The sequence below is a fragment of the Mustela lutreola genome, chromosome 9, assembly GCF_030435805.1.
Source record: "Mustela lutreola isolate mMusLut2 chromosome 9, mMusLut2.pri, whole genome shotgun sequence".
In the NCBI taxonomy this organism is placed as follows: Eukaryota; Metazoa; Chordata; class Mammalia; order Carnivora; family Mustelidae; genus Mustela; species Mustela lutreola.
In genome coordinates, this window is record NC_081298.1 from 16,211,322 (window position 1) to 16,223,451 (window position 12,130).

Consider the following 12,130-nt stretch of genomic DNA (forward strand, 5'->3'; position numbering starts at 1 on the left):
AAACTCTTCAAAATGACAAAAGCAACCTCTTTAGGGAGACTCAGAAAACACACTCACTGGGCATTGTTTCCACTGCTTTCTTCATCGATGATTCCAGGCACGGCCTTCCCTGCAGCTCGGCTAATTTCCCTTGAAGAAAAAAAAATTAAACCTAGTAAACAAAAAAAATTTAGGAATTTCATACTCCATTCATTAGTAGTAAGTATGAACTAACTGCAATGATTCTGCAGACTTATTCAAAATACAATTCTCAGAACTTAATTAAAGATACACCTACACACCTACACCTCTTCCTGTAGCTTGAAAAAGTTAACATTTAAATATGAGGTTCAGCTCTTCTTTCTTGAGTCCTGAGGGAAAGATCAATATACTAAACTATATTCTAGACGAGATAGACATTCTAGTCCTATATTCTAGACTCTGTATCACCAGAACCAGGAGAGCACCTGGCATATAACAAACTCAAGTGTGGAATGAATAATTTTGAATAAAGGAAAAAACGCACAGAGAGGGCACCTGACGTTGCTTCTCTCACACATTCATTTCCCACTTCTCCAAAGGCCCTAATTTAGCCCTTAAGATCCAGTGAAACAGAAAAACTTGACTTCACCTCAGTCTCCGGGATAGGGAATATGACCTAATTATACCATCACGACATTCTATGCCCTCTGCCACAGCGACCAGTTCAGGATGGGCATGTGGCCCAAACCAGCTCAAACACAGCAAATCTCAGGACTACTCTTGCTGAGAATGCTGGGACCAAGGCAGGCTCTCTTGCCCTAGATGGTGTGGCATGCCGATATAAATTTGGGAACTGCTAAAACTGTCCAGCCCATAGACACAGGAGAGCAAAGCCAAGAGACCTACAGAGCAATGGAACTGGAGCCCTAACAACATCATGAATTTTCAGTTAATCCACACCCAAAGCCTGCCGTATTTCTGGGCTTTTCAATTACATGAGTTGATAAAATCTCGTTATTGTTTCATCTCATTGAGAGAATAGGGTTTTCTATACTTGCAGCTGAATGCGTTCTGACAAAGAGTGAATGTGGAATACGGTTTCAAAAGATGGGAGGAATATAATTTGAGGAATGAGAAGTAATATAATAAACTAAATTATAATATAGTAAAATAAAAGAGTAACAAAGGAAGAAAGGCTAGTGAAAAGAATGTGTGAGATGAGAAGAGAGAAGATAGGAATCATTTGTTAAAATATTTCTGCTTTTGGGGCACCAGGGTGGCTCAGTAGGCTGAAGCTCTGCCTTATGCTTGGATTATGATCTCAGGGTCCTGGGATCGAGCTCCGCATCGGGCTCTCTGCTCAGCGGGGAACCTGCTTCCCCCCCTCTCTCACCTGCCTCTCTGCCTACTTGTGATCTCTCTCTGCCAAATAAATTTAAAAAAAAACTTAAAAAAAAAAAATTCTGCTTTCAACACACTCACCTATTCAGGACTCCATTGGAAACTAGAGCTTCTTTTGGATGGAAATACTTATAATATACATTTCTAACCACAGCATCTTTAGAGGAAAGGAGAGGAAGTTGCATCTTAGATTAGAAATAGGTTTGATATTATAAACACATATAAAATTTTACGTGTAAGAAATCCTGGAACTCTGTTCCCATTCCTCCCATTTTAATACCATGGAAGAAGCCCCAGAAGGCTCAGACTGCCACTGAGATCAGAATGCTGGACCATGCACCCTCAGCCCAGGGCTCTTTCCACTGTACTACTGGGTCCAGAGGGCTACAATATGAATAATAAATGGGAAACAACTGCTTCTACTAAAATAACAATAATCATAATTACCACTATTAACCATGATTCCATATTCTTCTAGAAGAAAGTTAATATTGGTGTCGAATCTGGATTCCCCACCCTCTCCCAGCATCACAAGGATATCACCACCACCATCAAGGTATTTCTTCAGGACTTCAAACTACACAAAAGAAAAAAAAATCTATGAATATACCCAAAAGACTTTTGTCCAAAGACTTTAAGACCTTAACTACCTGAAAAATAAATATAAGCCACTTAAATATAAATGTATATAAGATAACATAAAAGTTACTCTCTACATAGAATTTCAAAGCTTGTCTTTAAGCATAAAGTTCCAAAATACTCAAACGGAATTCACATTTTCCACCTTGACTATCTGGAAAGCAAACCAAAAGTGGAAACAAAGCTCACAGGTCACTGAGCAGCAGCCCTGGTCTCAACCCAGTGGAGATAAAATCAGCCCTGGCTGAAAACGATTGCTCTGGACCATACCTGCCCCTCCCCGCCAGCTACCAACATCAGGATGAAGACATTGCATACCACCCCCAGGGAGGAATTCTGTTCCAGTCATTCATTGACTGATCAACCCGTGAGAAATGCATGTTATCTGCTTATCTCCTGGGAATCTCTCTCTTGCTTTCCCAAAGCTGGAGAGGAAAGAAAAATCTAAGACTGGTCTTGTTGACCCAGCCTGAGAAAACCTGGTGGGGTGAGTGGTCTAGACCAAGAGTGTCTCAACTCTCCTCAAGCATCCCGTAAGAAAATGTGAACACCCACTCTGATATGTATATGAAGTATGTGTATTTATAGAATTATAAAACATCCTCTTAAGAAGGGAAATTCTGAAGGATAATAAAGATATGACAAATGCAATTTCCTTCTGGCACCTCAGTGATTCACCACGTACACCCCACTTTGGACACCACCACCTCGGTCCAGCTCTGCAACAGCAAAGCCCTTGCACTTGCACACTCCCTAGATTTCCTTCTCTCCTTCAGCCCCCTAAATATAGAAAACATAGTTCAATGATTAACATTGCCAAGGTGGCTTGTTCCCAAATGAGACTAACTCCACAGATTCTGGACTCTCCACAAGACTGCCCCATTCATGGGGATCCTACATAGTATTTTTAGCATTTGTTTCAAAATGTCAGATATAAAGAAGTGCTCTAGTGTATGTGTACTACTGACACTCCAGTGTAAACAAACTGAAATATACATACTCTTCTAGTGCCCATGTGCCCAAACGCTGACAATTTGAAGTATACATACTCTTTCATAAGTCATCTTCCTTTAACCTCTTTACGTTACAGTTAAGACACTTTTTTTTTTTTTTAAATGGTGGTGGGTACTAATATCTCGCCTTCTCGATTCAGAATAAAGGTACATTTATAATACAGACAGTGATACCTGGGTGGCTCAGTCGATTAGGCATCTGACTCTTGGTTTTGGCTCAGATCACGATCTCAGCACCATGGGATAGAGCCCCACATAAGGCTCTGCTCAGCATGGAGTCTGCTTGAGGTTCTCTCTCTCTCTCTCCCTCTATCCCTCCCCCTACTTGCTCTCTCTCCCTCTCTCAAATAAGACAAATAAATAAAATCTGTAAAAATTAATATAGATAGATGTTGATCTGACAAGGTGGGGATACATGGTCTGGGTCAATGGGCGGTAAGTGAGTATCCCCACCGGGCAAATGCTTAAGCCCATGTGGCTGAGGTGGGAGTAAAGAAAAACTAAAGTCAGTCTAAGTTCTAGCTTGATTCTCACATCTAATATCAGACATATGATGTCCTGCCAAAGAAGTTTCTGGAGGACAACATCAAAGACAGATCATATAGTCTATGAGGGGTGAACTGACCCCTTTACTGGTCCTAGGAGGCTAGCAGCAATGCCCAGAAAGGCAGTGATCTATGCCAGGAGGAAGACCTCTGCTAACCATTTGAATCCGCTTGATGTAAGAATAAAACACAAGGGAACGCTGGTACCTTTTTTTCTTTTTTTGAAGATTTTATTTATTTGACAGAGAGAGAGAGATCAGCAAAGAGGAGCAGCAGGCAGAGGGAGAGGGAAAAGTAGCTCACCCTGAGCAAGGAGCCCGATGCGGAGCCCGATCCCAGGGCCTTGGGATCATGAAGGCAGATGCTTAACGACTGAGCCACTCAGGTGCCCCAAAGGAATGTTGGTTCTTAGAAGTTCAAAGTTTTTCTGCCTTTCCTTCCCATGTCACTCCACCGCTAAAGAGAAGGCACAGTGCAGGAGATGGTCTGGTGGGAGAACATTTTATTAGACTAACTATGCCTCTCAAGGGAGTCTATGTTTTGGAAGCCACTGCCGTCTATCCCTAAGAGCCTGAACGTTTGACAGAGGACTGTTTCCTGTTTGGAAAATGATCAGACAGGCACAGGTCTCTGATGGATGCCCTGGCTTTTCTGAGGCTGGCTGTTCCTCAGCAAAGACCGGATTACCTCTCTCTTTGTATTTGCTAGGTGGAGAAGAGCGGTAGCAGGGGAGAAACTATTGGAGTGAGACCCTCAGGGTCTCATAGGGTGGAGGCAGCTGGCCAAGTCCATGTTCTTAATAGGAATTCCGGCTCCTTCTCTCAATTAACCTGATCAAACACTTAAGTCTCGCTCCATGGCCAATGGCCGCAATGCAGTCAGGTCAACAAAATAAAGAACAATAGAAATGCTTCCCTGTAGACCTCCTCCCTGTGGCCCCACCCAAACTCAGAGCAAAAGACCTGGACTGCCCCAGTCTAAGGACCACACCAGTCCCACCCTGCCTCAGCCTCCCTACCCTCCACAACCCTACCTGAGCACCAAAGCACCTGCAAGTTTCTATGAGAAAAGCTCTTGCTGTGTTCTGGGGTTTCTGTTTAGTTGTGGTAAAGTACAAGTAACATTTACCATCTTAACCATTTTTAGGCTTACAGTTCAGTTATTGTGCATCTCCAGAATTCTTTTCATCTTGCAAAACCGAAGCTCAATACCTATTAAAAAACTTCTCATTTCCTTCCTCACTCTAGCTCCTGGCAACCATGACTCTAACTTTATATGAATTTGACTACTCTAGGTACGTCATATAAATGGAATCATATAGCACTGGTCTTTTCATAATTGGCTTCTTTCATTTAGCATAACATCCTCAATATTCACTCATGTTGTAGCATGTATCAGAATTGTCTACCTTTTTAAATATATATATATATATATATTTTTTTTTTTTTTTTTTTTTTAATTTGACAGAGAGAGAGACAACGAGAGAGGAAATACAAGCAGGGGAGCAGGGGGAGAGGGAGAAGGGCTCAAACCCAGAACCTTGGGGTGATGATCTGAGCCAAAGGCAGATGTTTAACGACTGAGCCACCCAGGCGCCCCTAGCATTCCCTATCTTTTTAAAGCTGAATAATAATTTATTATATGTATATACCACACTTTGTTTATCCATTCATCTGCTAGTAGACTTAGGTTGCTCCTACCTTTTGGCTATTGTGAATGCTGCTGCTATAAGAATGTACAAATATCTCTTTGAGATTCTACTTTCAATTCTTTTGGATATATATCTAGAAATGGGACTACTGGATCACATGATAATTCTATTTTAAATTTTTTGAGGAACTGCCATTCTGTTTTACATAATGTCTGTACACACATATTTTACCTTTCCACCAACAGTGCACATGGGTTCCAATTTCTCTACATCTTTGCCAATACTTGTGTTCTGGGCTCTAAATTTAACATTCTTTGTCTATTCTATGAAATAGGATTAAAAACAGCTTTACTTTAAAAGGAGTTTTCCCCTGGGCACCTTGGTGGCTCACTTGATTAAACGACTGCCTTCAGCTCAGGTCATGATCCTGCAGTCCTGGTATCAAGTCCCGCATCAGGCTCCCTGCTGAGCAGGGAGCCTGTTTCTCCCTCTGACCTATCCCCTCTCATTCTCTCTCTCTCTCTCTCTCTCTCAAATAAATAAATTTTTAAAAATAAATAAATAATTTCTAAAGATTTAAAAAAATAAATAAAATAAATCAAAGGATTTTCCCCCTGCATTGGGCTCCCTGCTCAGCGGGGAGATTGTTTCTCCCTCTGCCTGCTGCTCTCCCTACTTCTGCTTTCTCTCTCTGTCAAATAAATAAAATCTTTAAAAGTAAATAAATAAATAAATGGAATTTTCCTATTTTCAAAACAAAAATATGGCAAACAGATATGGCTAGTTTTTCATTAGCCTCAACTATGTGTCTGGCACTTGACATGCATTAGCTCAGTTAATGACCACAACTCCATGATGAGGAAGAAAGTGCTTACCTTAAGGCAACACAGTGTATGGTGAAGAGGGATTTAAATCCAGAATTTAGAGCGCATGCACCTAACCATCTTATTATAGTTCTTCTTTCTGCATATTTCTTACCTCAGCTGCAGTAAATTTTTCCCTTGGTCCAGCTGTAATCCACAGTTTCACCCCAATTAGCTTTTCAGATGTGATTTCATCTTTTAAGCTAGAAATATGATTTTTAAAGTGTTAGATCCATAATTTAAGCCAATTTAAGAATTATTTTAGCCTCTAGACTATATGGAACCAGAGGCCACAGAGGCCCAGAGATGAAGGGACTTAGAGGTACCTGGTAGAGCCTCTTTCCCAAAGTAAGAATCCCTTCCATAGGCTTGTCCCAGATCAGTCTCTGCTCAAATACTTCCTATAGGCCAAGATGTCCAAATTAACCCACACAAGAGTATAAAGAGTCCTCCAACTACTAATTTAATCAGCTCTGCCATTAGCTGGTATGATATCCTCACCTTATTAAGAAAAACCATTTAGGGGTGCCTGGGTAGCTAAGTGGGTTAAGCCTCTGCCTAAGGCTCAGGGTCCTGGGATCGAGCCCTGCAATGGGCTCTCTGCTCAGCAGGGAGCCTGCCTCCCCCTCTATCTCTGCCTGCCTCTCTGCCTGCTTGGGATCTGTCAAATAAATAAATAAAATCTTTTTTAAAAAAAAAAGAAAAACCATTTATACACGCACAAAGAAAGGTATTCTCATCTTTCCTTTCCCTAAACTGAAGTATTGATCCAAGTTAAAGTATGGAGAAAGACTCTAACCTCTCAAAAAGTTGTATATGTATAATTAGAATAACTTTTTGGTTTGTGATTTGGGAGACAACTTAATATGCTAATTGCCATTTTTTAAAAGAAATAATTTAGTTACTTCTGAACGATCCTTAAATTGAACTCCTCCTACCTAAACAACTGTTTACATAAGAAAATAAAGACTTTCCAATTATTACCAGCAAGCTATTATTATCACTTAGAAGGGAAAACAATATACACAGTCACCTCTGAATCTTCCAATTACTCCGCAGTCTTTTCTGCATGGATTTATAGCCATTGTTGGTGGTAAATATTTCTTTTTTGTATGCATTGAAAAGAATGGTGCTCCGAAGTTCTTTCTCCATGGTTACCTTATGGGAAAAAAGAAGGGATCAGAAAAAGGGAAATAATAAACAATATTCCAAAAGACCCTAAATGGAATAGTCTTCTGGCTTATCCAAAAAGGGCATACAGCTGGAACCTAGCTATGAAATCCCTAGGATTCTCAAAGGTTGAGAGTGAAATGCATAATCACAGCCACAGAAATGTAAAGGCCAACTCTGGCTTTTGCCTCCTGTTTCTTTTTTCTTTTTTTGTACTGAGATCTGGTAGATATTCTTTTTTTAAATTAATTATTTTTATTGATATATAATGTATTATTTGCCCCAGGGGTACAGGTCTGTGAATCGTCAGGCTTACACATTTCACAGCACTCACCATAGCACATACCCTCCTCAATGTCCAGAACCCAACCACCTTCTCCCTAGCCCTCCACCCCCCAGCAACATTTCTTCCTTCCCTACCCCTCAAACCCTCCACCCTGCCTCTCAAATTCCTCATATCAGGGAGATCATATGATAATTGTCTTCCTCTGATTGACTTATTTCGCTAAGCATAATACCCTCTAGTTCCAACCACCTCATTGCAAATGGCAAGATTTCATTTCTTGCGATGGCTGCATAGTATTCCATTGTATACATATACCACATCTTTATCCATTCATCTGTTGATGGACATCTAGGTTGCCTCCCACTTCTTGCCCTGGCCTTTCTACCAGCCTCTTCTCACGACCCCACCCTACCATCACCCTATCTTTATGCCCTTAAACCATGTTTCCCACTTGATTTCTCTCTGCTAACTACTGTTAAGCGTGGGGCATAGTCTTCTAGATTCTTTTTATACATGTGTTAACTTATAATTTTTTTATGATACAGGATCCTATAATATGCACTATTCTGCAACACACTTTTTTCACCTAACCTTGTATCTTTCCATGTCAGTACGCATGGATCTACCACCCTAGGATCCCAGGATCATGACCTGAGCAGGAGCAGACACTTAACCAACTGAATCACCCAGATACCCCAAAACTACCTTTTTGAGGCTGATTTGAAATACCACCTTGAGGGGCATCAGGGTGGCTCAGAGGGTTAATACCCTCTAGTTAATACCCTCTAGTTCCAACCACCTCATTGCAAATGGCAAGATTTCATTTATGTGGATGGCTCTGCCTTCAGCTCAGGTCATGATCTCAGGGTTCTGGGATCGATCCCTGCATCGGGCTCTGCTCGCCAGGGAGTCTGCTTCCCCCTCTCTCTCTGCCTGCCTGCTGTGATCTCTCTCCCTCTGCTACACAATATTGCCTTTACAGATGTACCATAATTTAACCAGACATATAGATGAACATATTCTTTCAAATTTTTTCCTAGTAAAACAATGCTACAAACATTATCCTTAAACACGATGTTCTTCTGCACTTTCCATATATTTTTAAAGATTATTTATTTATTTATTTGACAGAGAAAGATCACAAGTAGGCAGAGAGGCAGGCAGAGAGAGAGGAGGGAAGCCTGCTCCCCGCTGAGCAGAGAGTCTGATGTGGGGCTCAATCCCAGAACCCTGAGACCAAGACCTGAGCCAAAGGCAGAGGACCAACCCACTGAGCCACCCAGGCACCCTGCACTTTCCATATTTTAGACTAAATTCCTACTTGTTGAATAGCTAAGTAAATTATTTCCAAACTGCCTCCAAAAATTGTACTTTTTACTTCCACTAATACTAATGTATTTATATGTATATGATCTTATTTCTAATCCTTTTCATCTTTGGTAGTAAAGTGAGCAAAAAAAAAAAAAAAAAAAAAAGACCTCACTGTTTTAATCTGCACTTTGAAATTAGTATGGTGGCCATCTTTCACTGTGCATATTGGCCACTTGTGTTTCTTCTGATTATCTTGCTTATGTATCTGTTCATTTTTCTCTTGGGTTTAATATTTTTCTACCCGATCATTAAATAGTTTCATAAATGTACTTGTCTTTAGATTTAGCCTCTAACAGCTCTTTTGTTTTGGTTTAGTGGAATTTTGCAGGACATACAGAAGGTTTTAAATTTTATAGAGTCAAAAGTAGTAATCTTTTCCTTTCTGGCTTCTGCATTATATAACATATTTACAAGAGTTTTTGCTGTGCCAAGATTACAAATACACACAATGCTTTCTTCCAGTATTCTGTTGTGTTGGTTTTTAAGATTTAAATTTTGGCCTATTTGGAATTTATTTTAGTCATCAAAATGAGGTTCATTATTTTTTTTATTATTACTAGAAAGCTGCCTGACACCAAACCACTTTTTCTTCTTCTTTTTTTTTTTTTTTTTAAGACTTTATTTACTTATTTGACAGAGAGAAAGAGAGAGAGAGCACATGCAGGGGGTGGCAGGCAGAGGAGAGAGAAGAGGCTCCCATGGAGCAGGGACCCTGCTCCAGAATGGGGCTGGGGTTGGGGGCTCAACCCTAGGATCCCAGGATCATGACCTGAGCAGGAGCAGACACTTAACCAACTGAACCACCCAGGTACCCCAAAACTACCTTTTCGAGGCTGATTTGAAATACCACCTTGAGGGGCATCAGGGTGGCTTAGAGGGTTAAGCCTCTGCCTTCAGCTCAGGTCATGATCTCAGGGTCTGAGATCGAGCCCCACATCAGGCTCTCTGCTTGTCGGAGAGCCTGCTTCCCCCTCTCTCTCTGCCTGCCTGCTGTGATCTCTCTCTCCCTCTGCATCAAATAAATAAAATCTTTAAAAAAAAAAAAGAAAGAAAGAAAGAAAGAAAGGCCACCTTGACTACATAATAAATTTCTGTAAGTACCTGTATTTGGATCTATTCTGAATTCCATTACATTCTATCTGCATGTTAAGTTCCTGCTCAGTCCATACTATTTTAATTACAACTTTTTTTTTTATATTTTATTTATTTGACAGAGAGAAATCACAACTAGGCAGAGAGGCAGGCAGAGAGAGAGGAGGTAGCAGGCTCCCCGCAGAGCAGAGATCCCGATGCTGGGCTCGATCCCAGGACCCCGGGACCATGACCTGATCCGAAGGCAGAGGCCTTAACCCACTGAGCCCCCCAGGCGCCCCAAATTACAACTTTATTAATTTACAACTTTTATACTATCTGGTGGTGCTGCAGAGCTTATCCTCCTTATTGCCCTTACTTTTTAGAATTTTTCCTGCCCAGCCTCACATATTTTTTTTTTATTCCAGTTGAACTTTAAATTTTGTCATCTTAAAAAATAAAAGGTTTGGGGCGCCTGGGTAGCTTAGTGGGTTAAAGCCTCTGCCTTCGGCTCAGGTCATGATCCCAGGGTCGTGGGATCAAGTCCCGCATCCGGCTCTCTGCTCAGCAGGGAAACTGCTTCACCACCACCCCCCGCCTGCCTCTCTGCCTACTTGTGTCTCTGTCAAATAAATAAATAAAATCTTAAATTAAAAATAAAATAAAATAAAAGGCTTATGATTACAGCACCACTATCTTTTCATGTTCCAACCATCTGTGCATACTCTTTTCTTCCCAATATGTAGACACAATATTGTATCCAGTTTTTACCAGTTTCCTGAGGGGGTAAAAAAAAAGTCTACTAGTTAGGCTAGTAGGTTGTATGCACTCTTGCGTAGTTATGCCATAATGAACTCAATCACCACCTTTATGGGCATCTTTTCAATGATTCTGCCATCGCAAACACACTGGAATTTACATACATCAGCTTTTGCCATGATTTTTGCTGTAGGACAAGTTCCTAGAAGCACGATTCCTAGGAAAAAGGCTTGAGACTAGATGTCACCATTCCTAGGCCAATGCTCTTTCATATTCAGCAAGACGACTAAAAATCCGCCCAGTCGCAGGCGATGGGGATTTGAACCCAGTGTGAGGTTCGGAATCCCGGCCTACATCCGCGGCCCCAGTTTACTTTACCCCAACCAATCTCGATTTTCCACGAGACTGGCCCAAAGGCCTCAGGAACAGGCCGGCGCGACCCTCGCCAGCCCCCAGGCAGCCCCAACGGCCCGGCAAGCTCAGCCCACTCGGAGGCCTTCTTACCTGAGGCCCAGTGACCACCATCTTCACCTGACACCGCCCAGCATCCCGCGGCCAGGTATCCAAGGCCTCTTAGCAACGGCGGTGCGAGGCGGCGCGCCGGGCAGGCGCACTGGGGCGGGGACCTGCGCCGGAGCAACGTAATGACGACAGTAACAGGAAGACGCCATTTCGCCTAGAGCGTCACGGGGCAGGAGATCAGGGGGCGGGGCTACTAGGGGACTGTACCATTATGATGGCTGAGGGGGTAAACCCAAACGGAACGTGAATTAACTTTAAGCCGAAGAAAAGCCCACCTCGCTTCGTCCTTCAATGCCAAGTATTCTTAGAGACTGATAAAAATGGTAGGACCCTAGGACCCAAACTTCGCTCCACCCTGAGGGAGAAGAGTGAAGGCTTCCGATGGGGTGGGGACGGGGGAATGCCCCAGCCTAGACCCCAAGGGCGCAGGTGCGGAGCCGAGGGGCGGCTCGGACCCTGCGTCGGGGTGCGGGTTCTTCGAACGCAGATTAGGGGCTCCGTGCACTGCGTGGAAGGGGCTCAGGGTCTTGGGAGCCCAGGAAGGGCTTCCTGGGAGAGGGTGGTTAGGTTTAGGGGTGCGAATGGTCACTGAGATCGTTCTTCGTTGATGAGCCCAGCATCCCTGAGGGACCCTGCGGTAGGCCCGTGGTGTGGTCGTGAGCCCCGCCCTCTGGGCCTCCCCGGACAGGGAGTTAGAGGTTGGCCAGATGCTACAAAACAGTGGTAATATAAACTGTATTATTACGGGAGCTGTGAGGGCCCGGAGATGGTCTGAAAGGCGGCCCGTAAGAGCAGAGATATGATTAATATTAAGTAGAGTAATATTCATGAAGGCAAAGGCTGGAGAAGGAACTGCTCTGCCAAAAAGCCAAAGCCAC

The 12,130-nt window shown here is 42.6% G+C and overlaps 1 protein-coding gene across 3 annotated transcripts in view; it reads right to left on the minus strand.

Annotated features, from left to right (window-relative positions):
• Nucleotides 1–11,389, minus strand: part of IFT52 (intraflagellar transport 52) — a 38,699-nt gene extending 27,310 nt beyond the window's left edge. The window contains exons 1-6 of one of the 3 annotated variants that reach the window (XM_059133103.1): nucleotides 11,235–11,389; nucleotides 7,107–7,231; nucleotides 6,189–6,276; nucleotides 1,810–1,939; nucleotides 1,444–1,519; nucleotides 58–129 (exon numbers count right to left, since the gene is read on the minus strand). In XM_059133103.1, the coding sequence (XP_058989086.1) occupies nucleotides 58–129; nucleotides 1,444–1,519; nucleotides 1,810–1,939; nucleotides 6,189–6,276; nucleotides 7,107–7,231; nucleotides 11,235–11,255 (512 nt within the window). In that variant the 5' untranslated portion in view covers nucleotides 11,256–11,389. Of the gene's footprint in view, nucleotides 1–57; nucleotides 130–1,443; nucleotides 1,520–1,809; nucleotides 1,940–6,188; nucleotides 6,277–7,106; nucleotides 7,234–11,234 lie in introns of those variants that run through there. The other 2 variants (XM_059133104.1, XM_059133106.1) reach the window with 2 other exon arrangements.
• Between the last annotated feature and the right edge of the window lie 741 nt (nucleotides 11,390–12,130).